The 16306-nt window shown below is 44.4% G+C and overlaps 2 protein-coding genes across 7 annotated transcripts in view; one reads left to right on the plus strand and one right to left on the minus strand.

Annotated features, from left to right (window-relative positions):
• The first annotated feature begins 4187 nt into the window (after window positions 1–4187).
• hacd4 (3-hydroxyacyl-CoA dehydratase 4) lies at window positions 4188–10120 on the plus strand. Of its 3 annotated transcripts, none has more exons than XM_085389385.1 (7): window positions 4191–4849; window positions 5294–5400; window positions 6069–6196; window positions 6284–6393; window positions 8367–8473; window positions 8805–8936; window positions 9938–10120. In XM_085389385.1, the coding sequence occupies exons 2-7, from the start codon at window positions 5388–5390 to the stop codon at window positions 10012–10014; spliced, it is 567 nt and encodes a 188-aa protein (XP_085245511.1). In that variant the 5' UTR covers window positions 4191–4849; window positions 5294–5387; the 3' UTR covers window positions 10015–10120. The 3 variants fall into 3 exon arrangements, with proteins under 3 accessions (XP_085245520.1, XP_085245511.1, XP_085245504.1); XM_085389378.1 differs by having other exon boundaries at window positions 4191–4743; XM_085389394.1 differs by lacking the exon at window positions 8805–8936 and having other exon boundaries at window positions 4188–4743.
• The window catches only part of focad (focadhesin), a 33239-nt gene continuing 27034 nt past the window's right edge, over window positions 10102–16306 (minus strand). For all 4 annotated transcript variants that reach the window (XM_085388759.1, XM_085388731.1, XM_085388750.1 and 1 more), the window contains 6 exons: window positions 14612–14701; window positions 13872–14049; window positions 13645–13742; window positions 13158–13409; window positions 12994–13069; window positions 10102–10322 (listed from right to left, as the gene is read on the minus strand). In XM_085388759.1, coding sequence (XP_085244885.1) covers window positions 10249–10322; window positions 12994–13069; window positions 13158–13409; window positions 13645–13742; window positions 13872–14049; window positions 14612–14701 — 768 coding nt within the window. In that variant the 3' untranslated portion in view covers window positions 10102–10248. The remainder of the gene's footprint in view (window positions 10323–12993; window positions 13070–13157; window positions 13410–13644; window positions 13743–13871; window positions 14050–14611; window positions 14702–16306) is intronic.

Raw genomic sequence — 16306 nt, forward strand, 5'->3', positions numbered from 1 at the left:
GTCTGAATGTGTCTGCAGATGTGCAGCAGATGTGTGTGTGACAGAAACGTGTCACCAACACTGTCATGGTTACAGAGCCATGATTCATGTGATTAATTATGCTTAGTCAGAATACAGTGAGGCGAGAGTTTAACCAGCACAGTCTGTACTGCCAGGCTGTGTGTGGATGGTGGAGTGAGCAGCACCAAGGAGCCACCATTTAATAATAGAGATGGGACTGTCTATACAAGGCCCAGCACACACACTGTCAGTGTGCTGTAGTGTAGAGGGAGCGCTCTGGTTTGAGTCAAGCAGGCCATTTACACCTCTGAATGGAGGCGGGGCCTCTGTTACAGGAATGGTGCCACAATAACAGAGAAGAAATCCCTCCAATCACAGCTCTACAATGCTGTGATTGGAGGGATTCCCCACCTCTCTGTGGACTCATGCAAGGATCAGCGGCTGTGACAGTTTGCGTACTAATGATCATAAGCTGCCTGTTGTTCATCAGTGCTGCTGGTTCAGCTCCTGTTGAGAAGGTTGGAAACCTGCAGTCAGACTGTCCAGGTGAACAGAGTCAACCTTCTCAGAGAAAGACCGCGTGTTACAATGTTTCCATGTCTGCTGCTGCCATGGAGACAGGCTTCAGACTGCAGCGGGTTCTGTGCTAACAAATGCAGAGGTGGGTTACCCGCTCGGCCCAGCACGGGTGACCACATGTTGCTGCGATATGTCCTGCAGAAGTAACTGTATCTCCTGAGGACTTCCAGTCTGCAGGCTGGCTAAATATAACTTGTTTGTGCTCCTGGGCTCACAGTAATTAGCTCCACAGTTTAAAACGGCCACGGTACTGTGTGACACGCTGAAATTTCACCCGACCTGTGGACAGAAACAGCGTTGTGTGGAAGGGCAGATTTGGAGACATCAGTTATTTCAACACGTTTATAACATTTGACTGTCCCAACGCTGCTTTAAAATGATAACTCAGCTTTCTGAAGAAACGAACAGCACAACCTGTGTTATTTACTTTACTTTTGCCATAAAGCCTGGATGAATAGCACATAGAGCGTTGAACCAATGATCAGTAATGCTGGGAAGGTGCCAAATAAAGGCAGGTTTGTCTGTAGAGGATTTAGAGGTAGTTCTCATGCTTGTGTCTCCTCTGAGCTGCAGGATCGGCTCTCTTTGTTCCAGCTCTTTGTTTCATTTTCTTCCACAGGTAGAACAAACGTAGGCACAGGAACAGTTTGTCATACAAAGTAACTCAGCTCCCTCTGTTCCTGCCGTTTTGTTAGTTTTTCAAAGCAGACTTCCTGAATAGAATAGAATAGAATAGAATAGAATAGACCTTTATTATCCCATGGATGAGAGGTTTGGGTGTTACACAGCTCTTGAAGCAAAGGGAATATAAAATATAAAAGGAAGCCTCAGAGTGGTCCTATAGACATAAGCAACTGCAGTCTGTACAAACAGGTAACGATGCACAGAAACATGAAATGTGCAGTGAACAAAGCAGCTGCTGAGTAAGATAACTGTGTGTGACAGAGTCTGACAGCTGCTGTAAGAACGACCTGTGGCAGCGCTGCTTCCTGCACTGTGGGTGTGAAAGTCCACTGCTGATCGAGCAGCTCGGTGTTCAGTCTCATGCAGGGAGGTGTTGTCCATGATGGGTGTTAGCTTAGACAACAGCCTCTCCTCCTCGATGGACTTCAGCGGGCGGTCCAGGACAGAGCTGGCCCTCCTGACCAGTTTGTTGAGGTCCCCCTGTCCCTCTCTGCCGCTCCAGCAGACCACAGCACAGAAAACAGCAGACGCCACCACAGTGTCCTGTTCACCCCCAAGGATCTCTGCAGGTGGAGACGACGTAGGCCCTTTTTGTAAAGTGCATTTGTGTTTGTGGACCAGTCCAGTTTGTTATTGAAGTGAACACCCAGGTATTTGTGCTCCTCCACCGTTTCAGTGTCCAAAGCCTGGATGTTCACAGGTGTAACAGGGGCGGCTTGCTGCTGAATAGCAGGGCGACCCTGATCTAGGGCTGTATTAATCCCATGAGAAGAATGTAGCGCCCCCTCTCTGTGGCTGATTTCCAGTGAGACTTGAAAACGTCCTCAGAAACTGCCACACGCTCCTTGTAATGACTGCACGATGAGTAAAACCTGTTTCTGATGTTTTGTGCTGCTTGGCTGCGTCTCTGCCAGAACATTATGTCGAGCTTCTCCGTTTTCATGTTTGCAATAATTCTTAGTGGTGCTGTGCTAATGTCCCGACACACCGTAAGAGACCTCGAGCAGGGTGCACAACTATTAGACCTGAGACGCTGCAGCAGGCTCAGAGGTCGCAGGCACTTAGGATGATGTTTATTCTGTGCGTTGTCCATTTAGACTTCAGCAAACTCGGGTTAAAACCTGTCACCTATGAACGTGGTGGCACTGTGTGAAGGTAGGACAGTGGCTCTTTTTCCTTTAAGCAGCAGAGCTCTGCTGCTCCTCGGTGTCCCACACAGCGGAGCCGCCCCACCACTCCAGCCCAGAGAGCTTCTGCAGCTTTTAGATGCATACTTGTTTTTCAGGTGTGTTGGAGTAGGGATGCATCTAAAAGCTGCAGGACAGTAGCTCTCTGGACTGGAGCTGGAGACCCCTGCTTCTGATCAATCAGGATCCCCCGTTTGTTTAAATGCTGCACTGGCTCCATTGCGTTGCTGCACATCACCAGTCTGCTGTCAGAAAAACACACGTAGGAGCAGGAGGTGGTGTTTGCAACTGAACTCCCCTTATGTTGCCTGAATTTCTGTCGGGTATTTCCTTGTTAATAAAGTTATCAGTGTATTACTGATGTTGTTTCCTTCTGAGCCCCCCTCTGTGCTGCATGTAGAGATGTTGTGGCCACAGAGGGTTCATCCCAGCAGCTTTTGTCACTGTAAGGACTGCTCAGTGGTATTTGATATGTTTTTAAAACAGATATTGGATCCGTGCATGTGGCATTATGTGGTGAAATCGGCTGCAAGACAGAGTTAGACTAACTGTGATACTTAAAGGTTGCATGTTAGTGCAGGTTAAACAGCTTAGTTTGCTGTACTGTGAAAACTAAAGAACTCGCTGTTCTTTAAAGGTGCACAGTGGCCGTGGGTTCATGGCCACAGTTAGCATCACATGTAGCAGAGTCATATGAATTTTAGCTGATGAGCTTAGATCCACTGATGAGCTGTGGAGGATGAAACATCTGCTCACATCTGGTTGAATCCAGGTGTGTCCATCCACAGAGAGCAGCAGGCCAGCTGATCACAGCCTGCACACAACACCTACTGGAGCTCTCAGGAGAAATGAGTGCGAGTTTGATTCAGTTCACTGAGCCGTGACACCAGTTTCAGGTTCCCCACCTGCTGAACCCACTTCAACCTCTGACTTCCTGTTTACAGGCAAAGTCCCCTCTACAACGGAGGCAACAGCAGATAGATTTGCTTTTCCTTTTTCTTCAGACTAAAGTTTGTGTTCCCCTCTACTGATATTATTCTATCATTATGTTCACATAGCACAGGGTTCAGTCAGCCTAGGACAAAATAGAAGCGTCCTCCTTTACTTCCTTACTCTGAGCACATTTAGAGCGTTTACTTTTCTCTCTCGAGTAAATAAGTTGAATGAGTACTGTGACTTTTACTGGAGTATTTTTAACATCAGTATTTGTACTTGTACTTTGAGTACAGCATGTCTGTACTTTTGCCACCGCTGCTTAGTCTCATAGGTTGCAGTCTAAGGGCTGAGCCTGCTCATTAAGCCTTTTTAATCACTTTTGGTTAAAACACCGGATGAGCTGCCGTCCACTCTCCGTCAGCTTTGGCTGAGTTAGTAACAACTTGTTCACTAAACCACGCGTTAACCAGGCTGGTTAGTACGAGGAGACTGTTACGATGACAGGTCACCGAAGCTGGTTTAGCTGCTGATGCTCCAGCTGATGCTCCAGCTGATGCTCCAGCTGATGCTCCAGCTGATGCTCCAGCTGATGCTAGCTGATGCTAGCTGATCGGTGAATGCGCTCCGGAGAAAAGCTAAAGTGAGCTGGACAGTCCGAACAATGGAGGCAGCTTCACGGGCGTTTCTGTCAGTGTGAAACCAGTGGAGCTGTCTGTGCAGTAACCAGCCTCAGCCGCAGGGTGGCAGTAACGTCACCGGTGGATGCAAACAGAGAGATCCGTGACAGCGCTGTCTGAGAACAGATGCAGTAAGTTTTTGTCCCGCCTTTGTAGACAGAACATCTGAAGAGCTGATGCTTCTGTTCAGCTACATTCTAGTGTTTTGTTGGTCTGGTTAGCTGATCGCACTGATCGGTGTGGTACACCTGTACACTTTATTGGTGCAGGTTGAACCCAGGTGGTGTTTAAACATAAAACGGAAGCTTCAGGAGGTAAAAGCCACAGTTTGTTCCACGCTGTCCTCCACGGTAGCCACAGCTTCCACTGTGGATGATGTCTGGCTTCATGTGCTGTGTAGTTCCGTGACTCACCGCTTGTGTATGCGTGCGCCTGTCTCTACATGCTCGTGTCTGCCTGTGTCAGTGCTGCCCGGGAGTCCACAGCCTTCTGTGTTACTGTGGGGAAGTCGTGGGTGCTGCAGCTGGCGTGAGGAAGCTACACGGATTGGCCGCTGTGTGTTCTTTCTGCTTTCTCTTGTGAAGGGAGGAGGAGTGTCCGGTTAGGGGAACATGATCTTCCTCACACGCTGAACTCGGAGGAGTCCAAACTGGACGGAGACGAGACTTCAGGAGGACAATGTAAGTGAATACGGAGGAAGTGAGCAGTCTCTCTGGGATCTGCTGCTACTTACACTCACTCATTCAGACGCATCCACACGTCTAGTGATGGATGCAAGTCTGGTCTGTAAGTAAAAGTAATCTGATTACAGATGTACACCTTTTAGGTAACAGACTGTTAGATTTGAACACGTACAATGATACAAATACAGGCCAGAGTCCGCAGTAGAGCTGTAGAGGTTGAACAACAGCAGAATAACTAAAGATCTCAGTCAGCACCGAAGGACAGCTTAGTGAGGGAGCCTCGTGCAGGGGGAAATACTTCCACAGTGTTGGAGCCACGACTGTGGAAGCTGCTGCATCGCTGAGCTTGTGTTGCATGTGTGGAGCAGGGAAGCATCAGCTGACCTGAGAGGTCAGAGCAGCTCACACAGATAGCAAGCACTGATGGCTGGATTCATGCCACTGTGCCTCAGCACAACGTTTAGCAAGTGAGCTGCTGTCACCTCTATCATCATCATCGTTGTGTAAACCACAGTAACGAATCTGTGTCCTTATTCCTGTTCTGCAGGTTCAGCTTCAGACTCGCCTACAGTTTCTCATACAACCTGTTCCAGTTCTGTGGCCACACGTGGATACTGGCTAATACTGTCGCCAGGTTTCTCATGTTCGGCCAAGGTAAGGTTAGGAAAACTTACCAGTCTCAGTTAATCTGAATTAGTCTGACTTTTCCAGGAAGTGAACGGTCTGTGGAGCAGCTGTGGAGGTCAAAGTAAATAATAAAGGCGCTAAGATGGCAGTGCTACCCTGAGCGATGGACCGATGCTGTACGGACGCTTGGACCGATATAGAAAAACACCCAGCTTAGACTCCAGGCTCGGTTTGATCAGGCCGTCGTTTAAATCTCATTAAGCCTCATCGAGCTAATTTATGTATTTAAGAAAAGGTATTCAGACATTATCTGCTTCCCCCAAATCCTCCTGTGAAAACTTGAGTTGCAGAGCTGCATCAGAGGAGTTCATGGAGCAGCAGCCTCCTGCTAGTCTGGCTGTTAGCGCTCTCACATCATGTTAGACTGTGTTTTCTCCTGACGTTAAACGCTTTCTCTCAGAGCTCTTTGACGTGGTATCATTTCTTTGCCTTCGTTCGCTTGTTGCGTGAGGTTGCTGTGGGACACAAACAGGGACCGCGCTGCTCGTTTCTCTGTAAAGGCTCATTTGCTGCTGCTGCTGAGTGAAGTTTCCAGTAAACACAGACATCGCTCCAAATGCTTCATAAGTTGACTAAGAAGTATATTTCCAAGTTAGGACTGATGAGCATCCCGCACATGTTGTTTGTGACTGCAGATGCTTTGGCCGACACCTTTTACTCTGTGGGCTTTGTGATGAGTCTCTGCCAGCTGCTCTCCATTCTGGAGCTTTTCCACATTGCGGACGGCATCGAGAAAGCCCGACTCCTTCCTCGCTTCATCCAAGTGCGTACGCAGCTCAAAGTTTAATGATTTTTATCATTGTTGTTATCTTTGATTGATGCACGGACACGCTGTCTTCCTGCTCCTCAGGTGATGGAGAAGAACCTTCTGTTGATTATGATCATCATGCTGGAGGAGCTGCAGAGTAAACCGGTGGTGTGTGTGCAGCTCTTCTTCTGGAACGTCCTGGACCTCCTCCGGTAAGCACCGCAGGTTTTACAGTGATGCACAAACACATCGGCATTCAAACTTCAACTTTACTTTGTTAAATCATTTTAAAAGCACAGGATGCAGAGCTTTAAGAAGCTTTTAGCTCCTTACAGTTGAACAGCACTGCCTGGACCTGACCTCTCAGCACTGATGCAATTATTTTACTGATGTGTCAAACTATGTGCATATTTTAAACCACGGCGGTCTCACTTTCCCTCTAAGCAGATACCCAGGGCAGGAACCCCCCCCTAAACAGCCAGTTTACATTCCAGTGTGAGATCCACTGATATCAGGTCGCAGTGGAAATATCTTTGGTTATTTCTGTGAAAAAGAAACCAAAGAAAAAGAAAACATGTTGATACAAAACCAAGCATGTCTGACTGGAGCTTTAATGAGTGTTGGTGGAGCAGCTTATTATTTACACCAGCGGTCCCCAACCTTTTGCACCACAGTCCGGCCTTTAAGGTGTTGCAGATAAACACAACAAAATGAAACCAGTACCGAAGATTTATTCACAACACAGGAAGAAAACAGAGTAACAATAAAAACCACAGCGGAGCCTGAAACGACTCAGGCACCGGCCCGTGACCCGGCGTTGGTGTTCTGATTCATGGTGATCTCCATAACACCGGGCCCAGGCCTGAGGAGGGAGCGTATTTACACACACATAATACTAATATGAACAATGATGATCTGTGCTGTAGAAGGTTAACGTGCTCACACACTCACATCTAAATATTTGAAGTGCAAACATCCACATTTGTTCCAATGCTGTGGACAGACTGACTGTTCTGAAGGCACAATTTCAACAATGTCTCTAATAATAATAATGATAATGATAATAATAATAATGATAATAATAATAATGATAATAATAATGATAATAATGATAATAATGATAATGATAATAATAATAATGATAATAATAATGATAATAATGATAATAATGATAATGATAATAATAATGATAATGATAATGATAATAATAATAATAATAATGATAATAATAATAATAATAATAATGATAATGATAATGATAATAATAATGATAATAATAATAATGATAATAATAATGATAATAATGATAATAATAATGATAATGATAATGATAATAATAATAATAATAATGATAATAATAATAATAATGATAATGATAATAATAATGATAATGATAATAATAATAATAATAATGATAATAATAATAATAATGATAATGATAATGATAATAATAATGATAATAATAATAATGATAATAATAATGATAATAATGATAATAATAATGATAATGATAATAATAATGATAATAATAATGATAATGATAATGATAATAATAATAATAATAATGATAATAATAATGATAATGATAATAATGATAATAATAATGATAATAATAATAATGATAATAATAATGATAATAATGATAATAATAATGATAATGATAATGATAATAATAATAATAATAATGATAATAATAATGATAATAATAATGATAATGATAATGATAATAATAATAATAATAATGATAATAATAATAATAATGATAATAATAATAATGATAATAATAATGATAATAATGATAATAATAATAATAATAATGATAATAATAATAATAATGATAATGATAATAATAATGATAATGATAATGATAATAATAATAATAATAATGATAATAATAATAATAATGATAATGATAATGATAATAATAATGATAATGATAATAATAATAATGATAATGATAATAATAATGATAATAATAATAATAATAATAATAGTAATGATAATAATAATGATAATAATGATGATAATAATAATGATAATAATGATAATATCCTTAATGCCATATTCGTACTACACCATATGTAGCTGCATTATGATATACGACGTGATGATTTGAGTACATTTGGATTTCCAGATGCAAACATTGTTTCTCGTCCAATAAGCTGTGCCTGTGGTTTGATGACAGGTATCCTCACGAGCTGCTGTGTGTCATGGATACGCCGTCCAGCACCATGCTGTGGACTCGCTACACGCTCTGGATCCCCTTATACATCCTCACAGTCATCGTTGAAGGTGTTGAATCATTACGTTTCCATCTTTTATTCCAACAAACTGAGAGCTGAGCTCATAAGTACTTTGACTTCTCAACATTAAGAGGTTCATTGTGTGGTCAGAGTGTTGTGTAAGGGAAGTGCTGGGAGCAAACAGGAAATGTGTTAGCCAAGCAGAGCTGATGATATGAAGCCAGGAAATGAGCACAGTGCATTCCAGCTGCAGTGAGTAACCGTTGTGCTGCCTGTAAGCAGAAGTGCTGGAACGTCCTGTATATCAGTGACACACAGGCCAACAACACTGTGATAGTGGATGAAGTCAAAGCGTTTGTTCCCCTTTTTGTTTCTCTCAGCTGCCACCATCTATCAGGCGCTGCCTTATGCTGAGCAAACGGCCTCCCAGTCGTGTCCACTCAACTCAACGACAGCTCCAAACAGCCACCTCCCCCTGGTGCTGGCGCTCTACCTGCCCGCCCTCACTCTTGGTAAGACGGAGAACAACCCTTTGTGACATCACAGTCACCTGACCTGCTGAAACGCAGCACGGCTGCACTGATCCACGATAGTTTGAGTCCAAGCTCCTCCTTTACACTTATGGTCACTGCAGTCGTCCTCCGTCAGCCACTACTTTGATTAGCTGTGGTTGTTTCAGCTTCTTTCCCCCCGCGTGCAGCCACGTTAAAGCTTTTCTCGATAAATCAGACTCACTCTTGGTGGGCATTGATCTGACTCTGTCCATATTTACACACACCTTCCCCGTGCAGCTCTGGGCCTTTTTACTTTGCGGTCAGTTTGACTCTGACTAGTTGCTTCATGCAAATACAGAACAAATGATGCTTAAAGTGACTGAAAGCTCTGATGCCAGTAAAGTTTGAGTAATCATGTGGATTAAACATAATAAAAGCTGTAAAACAGATTAAACTATACATTTCATACTTGCAGCATCGGCATTGCAACGTTGCAGAGACAGTTTTACTTTTTTCTTTAGATACTGCATAATCGTTACATAACTAAGACATATGTTACCGTTACTAGTTTTTTAACATGAGGTCACTGTTGTGGTCCTCAGTCGCTCGTCCTTGTATGTTAAACATGCTGGTTGGACGAGGGTTAATGAGGCGGTTAGTCGTGCCGTTGTCAGGCTGATAGAGAGACACAGAGGTCGGTCGCTTCAGTAACACGACCTAAATCCACCTGAACTAGAACACTGAAGGAAAAGAAAACGTTCTCAGGTTCTCCTGATTTGTTACTGTTGGAAAAACTACGTGTGACAGTTTCCTGAGGAAGACTAGGACGATGAAGAACAGTTACAGGCCTCACTGTCACATCATCATAGTGTCCGAGCTTTCTGACCAGGTCTGTGGTGACAACACTGAGGAGGATCTTCTATCTGGGGATGTTAAACTGGTGTCATGAATGAAGTTACTGTGTAACTGTACAGTAACTGTGATGTAAAGCACTGTTTGGTTTTTGGCAATGTTTTCAGGAGCCTCGCTCACAGTCGGGCAGCTGCTGAAGGAGAGGCACCACCACCTGGAGAAGTGGAACAGGAAGAGGAAGTAACATGAAGTCACAGCTCGCTGGAGTTACGGATGAAGTCGAATTTAACGATCTGCTGTAAAGAGAGAAAAGGATGTTCTAAACCCAAAATGATTTGTTGCACTTTTATTGACAGCACAGATTCCTACAGTACAGTTACTGTCTAACATTAAACATGCCCACAGCTCAGACCAGCAGCCGTGCGTCTCTTTGTGTACGAGCAGCAACGCCTGAGCAGGACACCGAGGCTCCTCTGGGCTACCAGCCGTACGCTCTGGTCCACACGGCTTTCTTCTTGAACTCTGCAGAGGACTTGAGCGCCAACAGAGCAGCTGGAAGGAAGCACAGGAGAGATCAGAGGGATCAGAGAGATCAGAGAGATCAGAGAGATCAGAGGAATCAGAGAGATCAGAGGAATCAGAGATCAGATGGCTGTTCTGAAGGCCAGATCATTTGTTTCACCATGATGTTTGAGTAAACCTCTCTTAAAGTCAGTGTTGGTCAAGTTACTTGAAAAAAGTAATCAGTAACTAATTACTTCCCCAAAAAGTAATCCTGTTACTTTACTGATTACTTATTTTCAAAGGTAATTAGTTACTTAGTTACATTTTAAAAACACGATTTCCAACCTGAAGAGGTGATAAAGCGATAGATCTTTCAATTCTACTTTTTCTGCATAATCCATCATACAAAATGTAATCAAATGGAAAAGTCTCTTTTTAAAACTTGTTTTATTAGTTTTAATCTTTTAACTTTATGCATCAAGCAAAAATTTAATTATATGCAACATTCTCTGACTGGAAGAAACATTTAAACCTATTTTCTGCACATTCCAGCACATAAAATAAAATATTTTGTGTGTTTACACTCACTCTTTCAAATAGATGCAAGTAAAACACAGCAGAAAATAAATAAAGTCACAGACTCAGCGGTCCTGTTGCTCTATTTTCACCTGTAAAGCAGGACTGGGGCAGGCGGAGGTTTACCCTGGTGCAGGTGAGCTGCAGCGGTCAGTGGAAGAAGTGACTTTCGCATCACGTAGTGTAACACGGTCATAAATCACATCTTGTTATAACCCCCAAACCGTTCCTGTTATACCTGACTGTTAGGACCTCCAAGCCTGTAGTTGTGTTCATTATCAGTTAGAGCCCCCCCTCATTGTTCTTCTTCTTTGGTGCAACCCTATAAATACAGTGCATCCCTCTGGCCCCTCCCCTTTTCTACAATCCCCCTGTGGGAGCGCTGGGTGTCATTTCTTTCCAACACTGTAAAACACACATATAATGCATATTTAGCCACCCTGATGTTCCTGATTGCAATTTTAGTTCGGTTATCGTCATCATTATGCCTGTTTTTGTTAGATGCTATAAATGTGTAGTATGTGTGTGCCACAGATGTGTTCTAGGGAACGTGAACGCATGAATATATACTCCTTGCTAGCTTGGAAGTTGTGGTGGGTTGAGCTAACCCTCTTCCTGTTACTGTTTGTATTTGGTCGTAGGAGCTGGAGCAGGCAAGCTATTTACTTGGAGGTCTTTCTTTTACCTTACAGTAGCTGCTCGGTGCTTACTCTGAGGTTTAGGGTTTTTTTCGCTGTAAAAAGAAGTTTTCTTCCCACACACAACGGACGCTAATGTTTGTCCCTTTTTATGGAATCAAACTCAAAGTAAGGTCAGTGCTTCCACGCTTTAAACGCTGCACGCTCATACTGATCCACTGTTGATCTGCACACAGCTGTTGTCACTAACGGCGCACTCGCTTACGTCACTGTCGTGAGACGTTCTCGCAAAAAAATCACGGTTTTAGTAACGCAGTAACGCAGCGTTCCTACGGGAAAGTAACAGTAATCTAATTACCGTTTTTGCAATAGTAATCCCTTACTTTACTCGTTACTGGAAAAAGTAATCTCATTACAGTAACGCCTGCTCTTTCCACACCTTGTTTTCTGACAGTGCTGTCAGCTGTGTGTCAATAAACATGGTGCCTTAGTTCTCATGTAAAGACGGCCACAGATGAGGCCTGTTAGCAGAAGCTCGTTTGGCCAAAAACAATTACTGCTAACAAACATCACTGCAGCTGTGTATATAGAGCCGAATCACAACAGTCCCCCTCTATGGTAACGTGATATTGTGAGATAACCTGCAGCAGTGCAGAGAAACCCTAACAGTCCAACGACCCTGTCTGAGGACGTGGTGAGGGAGGAGCTCCGACATAACCAGGTTCATGGAGGCTATGATTGGTTGGACTGCTCTGTCTCTGTGATCACTGACGGAAATATTTCAGCAGAAACTACAAACTCCATGTGTCTGAGCTGAAATTCAGGTTTCTAACCTGATGTAAGCACAGAAAGCTGTGCGTGGATGAGTAAACCGCTCAGAGAAGAACAGTGCTGCATAAGAACCAGTGCATGAAACACACGACGCATTTCACAAGGAGACCCGAACATACAGGCTTTACCACGAAGCTTTAGCTTCTGGGGCAAAACCAGTAAAGAAGAAACAACAACCCCGCCCTTCGATTTTAGACAGCCTATCACTCCACAGCAGAGACGCTGTCGTTCCCAGTTGCTTCCACTCTGTCACCTCAGCTGGAGTTTGTGTTCAGGTGCCATCCTATCAGCAGCACGTGCTGTAGACGCTACCAAACACCCGGCTGCTCGGGCTTTTACACCTGTGGCCACAGAAGTGACTGAACACCTGCACTCAGTGGTTTGGAGAGGTGAGTGCTTTTGGCTTTACAGTGAAGTTTTTACCTGGAGGATGTAAGAACCTGACAAAACTCAGGCCAGGTCTTAATTTCAATGAGACCTGCACAAGGACAGTAATAATAATAATCTAATTAAACTGTTCATTTAGGTGTGATTTAAATCCAGCTCAGCTGTGTTCAAACAGGATTTCACTGTTTTGATTTCATTAAGCACTTTGTGGAGACAGCAGTCTGTGGGTAGTGCTGCCATGCGGCTCAAACAGAGTGTGTAAGTAGGAAAAAGGCTGCTTTGTTCACCTTTGGCTGTGCTGACCGTTGATGCTGACACGCTCTGCTCAGGAGCTTCCATGATGCTGAGCAGCCAGTCTATGAACTGAGACACACACGGGGTCATCCCTTCTGCACGTTTACAACGAGTGAAAGTTGAGCTAAAGTTCAAAGTTCACAGCGCAAACACTGACCTTGGGTGTTTGGCTGCTCCAGGGCTCCTTGTCCAGGAGCCGAGGGAGGCTGTGGGACATCGCTAACAGGCACTGGGACAGGGCGCCGTCCACCGACGACTCCTCGCCATATAGACCGTGTGTTAGAGCCTGAGGCTTGGGGGCTGGCTGCCATGGAAACCACTGGACCCGGATGCCAAAGAGGAGTGGCATGATGTGGTCACCCCAGGAAACTACTGCAGCAGCAAAGAGCTGGAACAGGAAGTCGGTGGCCTGCAGAGCAGACTCAGTTAGAAACACGACACAGAATCTGCTTCCACCAACTCAAATACACAGAAGAAGAAAACAGCAGCAAGCTTTCCTCTGTCGGTGATGCTCGAGAGCAGCCTCGCTGCCATCACTGTAGTAAACATGGCACCGTCATGGTGGACCAGCATTTAGCTAAGCTCAGCTGCTGGGAGGAAGAGGAGGATGTGTGGGAGTCACTGTGGGTCACTCAGAAACATACCGATCTGGTGTCTCCACACTGGACGTCTGTTACGCCGTAGGCAACATTTCGGATATGTCCCATCAGCTGCAGGAGCCACTCCATCCGTCTGGAGATGCCTGTGACAAAGAGCGAGCTCAGCATGCTGACTAAATGACAACCACCATGATAAAACACACAGGTGTCAGTCGTCTGTTAGATCAGAAGAGATCCACTTTCCACGCAGTAGGAACGCCTTCCTGTCTCACCTGTGTTGATGCTGGTTGCCAGGCGACACTGGTAAAACGTCTGCAGGAGGAGCCACCCCACTCTGCGGCTTGGCCAACCACGGAGGACCCCAGCAATGACATCATTAAGACTAAGGAGGGGCACTCGTCCCTGAGAGGTCAGGTAGGCTAAGATGAAGCAGGTCTTCTCCATCTGAGTCTAAACAGAGCGCAGAGATGTTAAAGCCACAGCACACGCTCCTCCCTGAGCCTGGTTCTGCAGGAGGTTTCTTCCTGTTAAAAGGGAGTTTTTCCTTCCCACTGTCACCAAAGTGCTGCTCATAGGGGGTCATATGATTGTTGGCTTTTCTCTGTGTTATTACTGTAGGGTCGACCTTACAGTATAAAGCACCTTGAGCCGACTGCTGCTGAAGTGAACAAAGTAACCATGTGAGGAAGACTCCTCTAAATTACTGAAAGCTTAAATACTATATGGTTACATTTGGTCAAACTGAACGTTTACTCCTTTTAGAAATGCACGCTTTCAGAGTGGGCCCCCTGCTGGGCATTAGGAAGAATGCAGGTTTTACTGTCCACACACTGACAGCTATAAATAATAAAGCAATATGAGCTACAGGTGACTGGAATTAATTCCATTTCTCCTTCCACTACGAGACCAGCAACATGTGTTTTACCCTGTAAACCAAATGTACTTCTGCCCACATGGAAACAGTGGACGTGGTCCCTCTGTTCATTTTCTGCTGGGGTTATTAAGACTGTACCTCAGACACTTTCATGATCCTCTCAATCTCTGTGTCAGACATCTCAGACAGACACTTGGCCACGCCCACATACAGATCCACCTCATTATCCTGAAACAAATGTACAAGAAATCAAACACAAACATAAAAATTGTTATTTTTTAGTTAAAATGTCTCATTTAAACAGCTTTGAACCTGTGTTCATGTGTTAAAGAGGCAAAGCTGGATGCCAGCAGGGCCCAGCAGCAGGACGAATAAAAGGCTTTCATTGTTAGACTGCACAAAGTCAGGGTTTCAAAACAGACAAAGACTGATTGAAGGAGATCAGCTGGTTTCACAGAAAGGTGAACAGAGCAGGCTAGCAGGTTCAGCTATTAGCAGCTGTTAAACTGAGGCGAGCTGAGGCGACACACACCAGCGCGCATATATCATCAACTAAATTATTCCAGCCATTCAAAAGCTGAAATGTAGCCACACTGGCATCAAGTAGCATGAAACACGACCACTGTGCTGTTCTTCAGACTGAGGAGATTAATGATGCCACAGGTTCAGAAGCAAGAGGATTTGGACAAAGGCTAAAATGAGTGTAACTGCCCGTGATCCTTACACAACTTTAGCTATTTTTCCTGTTTCTTTTATTGTCCTTTGAACATGCTGGTCTAGATCAGCTCTCTCCTGTTAGTCTCAATGTGACGGCCTGTACAAACAAAAGTAAAAGGAGGTCTGGAGTGGCAGAAACAGCGACAGCTGTGTCACAGAAATCACTGTCAGCCAGAGCGAGCAGATGTGCTGGTTACAGCTGCATCATGGACCAAGAGGTCATGTGACCATGGTCCAGAGGTCTTCTTCTATGGGCAGAATCAGCTTTAAATGGACTGCAGCAAACTGTAAACACTTCTCTGACCAGGTGCATCAAACGTGACATCCTTCCTCATGAAGAGGAGGAGGAGCAGACCCTGCATCTCTGATGGGATGAAGGTCGTTAGTGTCTTTGGCACTGGCACACACATCTGTCTGACTACAGCCAGACTTCATCGTGACCTGCGTCTCACCTTTCTCCAGCTGAAAACATCTGGCCTATTAAGCAGCTGTTGTCCTACATCAGACCACCTGCTCTTCACGCAGTGCCACAGTTAGTCTGCACACACAGAGGGAATGCTCTGTGTCCATTCACTCAGTTTATCCAGCTGATACGTCCTGTGTGTTCTGCTACGGATGTAATCATGACTGCATCCTGTTTTTATGTTTGCAAACTTAATGTTGTCCTAATAAACCCAGACAGCCATCCCACCAACACATGTACAAATGTTTGCATGTTTCACTGAAGCACCCAGTTTGTATCCAAGAGTTCGACAGCTTTAACTTTTGAGTTTGACGACATCAAACGAACACTAACAGGAACCTGCTGCACATCATGTCTTTGCACTTGTTATAAACCTGACTGGCATTTCTATCAGGCCTCCTCATCCAACATCCATCAAGATAATTATGTATTACTTATGTCATTAATATAATAACTGAGCACAGGAAACAGATATGTGAGATACAGGCAGGGAGGGGCCAGAGCTCCCTTTGAAGTGAGCTGTTACTGTAACTGTTACAGTTGCCACTGCTGTTATTATGATGCTGTGTTTGGCCCGTGTTCTTACAGCTGAGCTAACGATGGGCTGAAGCTGCTGTGGTGAAGAGAAAAGCTCATTTCCAGCCGAGCTCTGA

This window comes from Rhamphochromis longiceps, linkage group LG3, assembly GCF_057381845.1.
Source record: "Rhamphochromis longiceps isolate RC_006_pf linkage group LG3, R_longiceps_female_GT1.1, whole genome shotgun sequence".
Lineage (NCBI taxonomy): Eukaryota > Metazoa > Chordata > Actinopteri > Cichliformes > Cichlidae > Rhamphochromis > Rhamphochromis longiceps.

Coding starts and splice junctions, on each gene's coding strand:
- hacd4 (XM_085389378.1), top strand. Junction 5,401..6,068: donor GTTTCTCATGTTCGGCCAAG/GTAAGGTTAGGA, acceptor TTGTGACTGCAG/ATGCTTTGGCCGACACCTTT. Junction 6,197..6,283: donor TCCTTCCTCGCTTCATCCAA/GTGCGTACGCAG, acceptor CCTGCTCCTCAG/GTGATGGAGAAGAACCTTCT.